A 1,849-nucleotide genomic window follows, 5' to 3' on the forward strand; every position below is an offset into this window, starting at 1 on the left:
AGAGCACCGAAGATCTTCTATTTAGATAAAAAATCTGACCAAAAGCCAACTGTAAATCCTATTGATTTAACTGCCGACCAATTGAATCAATGGAGACAGAAATCTAGTAAAAGATTGCCTGTTTTTGCTTCCATTAACAATTGGCGGACAATGTTTTTGCCGATTATCAATACAACACCAATCAATCGGTGGCGTAATGTTGGCGTCAATTTGGCTGAACGTCTACGAGGTATTCAATTGTTTGATTTAAAGTTACCCAATGATTACGGCGTAACTCAAAAGAAACATCGGGTCTACTAATGATTAGACATATGTATAGAGTATTTAGTTTGTCATATATTATGATTGTATAAACATTTTGATTCTAAAAAACTATTATTTGTCTGTTTTTTTACTATTTGTATTAATAAATCATTATTTTTTCGTTTTTATTATTAATTATTTTATATATTTATTTATATAAAAATGATAAATATATTTAAAAAGATATTTAATATATTAATACTTAAATGTTGGCTTTAATACAACTATTGAACGGTTGGCGTAAAGTTGGCTTTGGCTCTTCAGTTGTCTTTATTGGAGACACAAATCAAAAAGTCAGACAAAAAAAACAATGATTTTATGTAAAAATTTTATTCAGAAATTTTTATTAAAAAAAACTCTTCAGTTTAATAATTGTCGAACTCTTTCGTCATTATTATTGTCATTATTATTGTTTACATTTGATTTCGGCGTCGATTTACTTAACAATTGTCTCACTTTTTCATTTGAATCCACTTTTTTTATTTCATTGGTGACAATACTTTTCTGTTTTTTGATTTCAGTGGTGACAACACTTTTATGCTTTATTTTTGTCTGTTTTTTCATTACGGGATTCACTTCTTTCTTATTTTCAATTTTATTCTTGTTTTCAATTTTATTCTTCTTTTCAATTTTATTGTTCTTCTTTGGATTTGTGGACACAATCTTCTTAAAGTTGATGACATTCATCTGAATTCGTTGTCCGCCTTTATTCGGCGGTTTATCGACAGGTGTTTTGTTTTCTTTTTTAAACACGTCTTCCATTCGCTTTTGAATGACTGAAAAATTTTCTGGTTTTTGATCGTCGGTTTGAATGTCGACTTTCTTCTCGATGTCAACCATTTGTATTACATTTTCTTCACTTTTGCCATTTATAGGACTTTGTGTTTGTGTTTTGTTCGCGACTTTTTCTTTAAAAAAATATAATTACAATCAATAGATATTTTCAAATAATTTTTTTTAATTATAAATACGTTTTTTCTTCAGACAAAAACAATAAACGAAAAGCAAAACAACGAGAAGAGTCAACGCAACGATCAGAACAATTGACAAAATCATAATCAATGTGTTTCTGTTGGTATTTGTTTGACTTTTGGCCACAACTGATGAAAATCCCATCGAAATTAATAAAACAATTGATATTAAAGACATTTTTTAAAAAATATTTGTCTTCAGGACTTGAAATGAGTTTTGAATTTGATTTTAAATGTTAAACAATTGTTAGAAAAGCGAGACTTTATATTACAAAAGCATTTCATTTACTGAGAACTGAGGAAAATGAAAACAAGAAAAACACAAGAGTTTTCATAAGAAAGAGTAACCATTCCGTCTAAATCTGTGTCCAATCGCGCGAAACTGATCCGTCAAAGACTGCCGAAATGAAAGCAAATCTTAATAAAGTCGTCATCGAATTTGTTCCGAATCGAGTCATCAGTTTTTTTTCGTAAAACTGGTCACTAAATCGGTGACCAAACGACGGGAGCGCGTGTTTCAATTCGCGGACAATAATTTTTGTCCAAATCGTAAGACCAATTGTCATGTATTGCCA

General features: G+C 29.6%; 1 protein-coding gene across 1 annotated transcript; it reads right to left on the reverse strand.

Annotated features, from left to right (window-relative positions):
• Window positions 1–505: 505 nt before the first annotated feature.
• On the reverse strand, window positions 506–1,483 carry LOC128964921 (uncharacterized protein MAL8P1.12-like). The gene is made up of 3 exons (XM_054311577.1): window positions 1,275–1,483; window positions 685–1,211; window positions 506–571 (listed from the first exon to the last, which is right to left on the reverse strand). Exons 1-3 carry the CDS (start codon window positions 1,450–1,452, stop codon window positions 506–508), a joined length of 771 nt encoding a protein of 256 aa, XP_054167552.1. The 5' UTR covers window positions 1,453–1,483.
• Window positions 1,484–1,849: the final 366 nt, after the last annotated feature.

This window comes from Oppia nitens, unplaced genomic scaffold (genome assembly GCF_028296485.1).
Source record: "Oppia nitens isolate AA-2021 unplaced genomic scaffold, nextdenovo-longstitch-racon4-pilon3 scaffold15_pilon_pilon_pilon, whole genome shotgun sequence".
NCBI classification, from domain to species: domain Eukaryota; kingdom Metazoa; phylum Arthropoda; class Arachnida; order Sarcoptiformes; family Oppiidae; genus Oppia; species Oppia nitens.

Coding starts and splice junctions, on each gene's coding strand:
- LOC128964921 (XM_054311577.1), bottom strand. CDS start 1,452: ATGTCTTTAATATCAATTGTTTTATTAATTTCGATGGGATTTTCATCA. Junction 1,212..1,274: donor TTTTTGTCTGAAGAAAAAAC/GTATTTATAATT, acceptor ATTTTTTTAAAG/AAAAAGTCGCGAACAAAACA. Junction 572..684: donor ACAATAATAATGACGAAAGA/GTTCGACAATTA, acceptor TCTCCAATAAAG/ACAACTGAAGAGCCAAAGCC.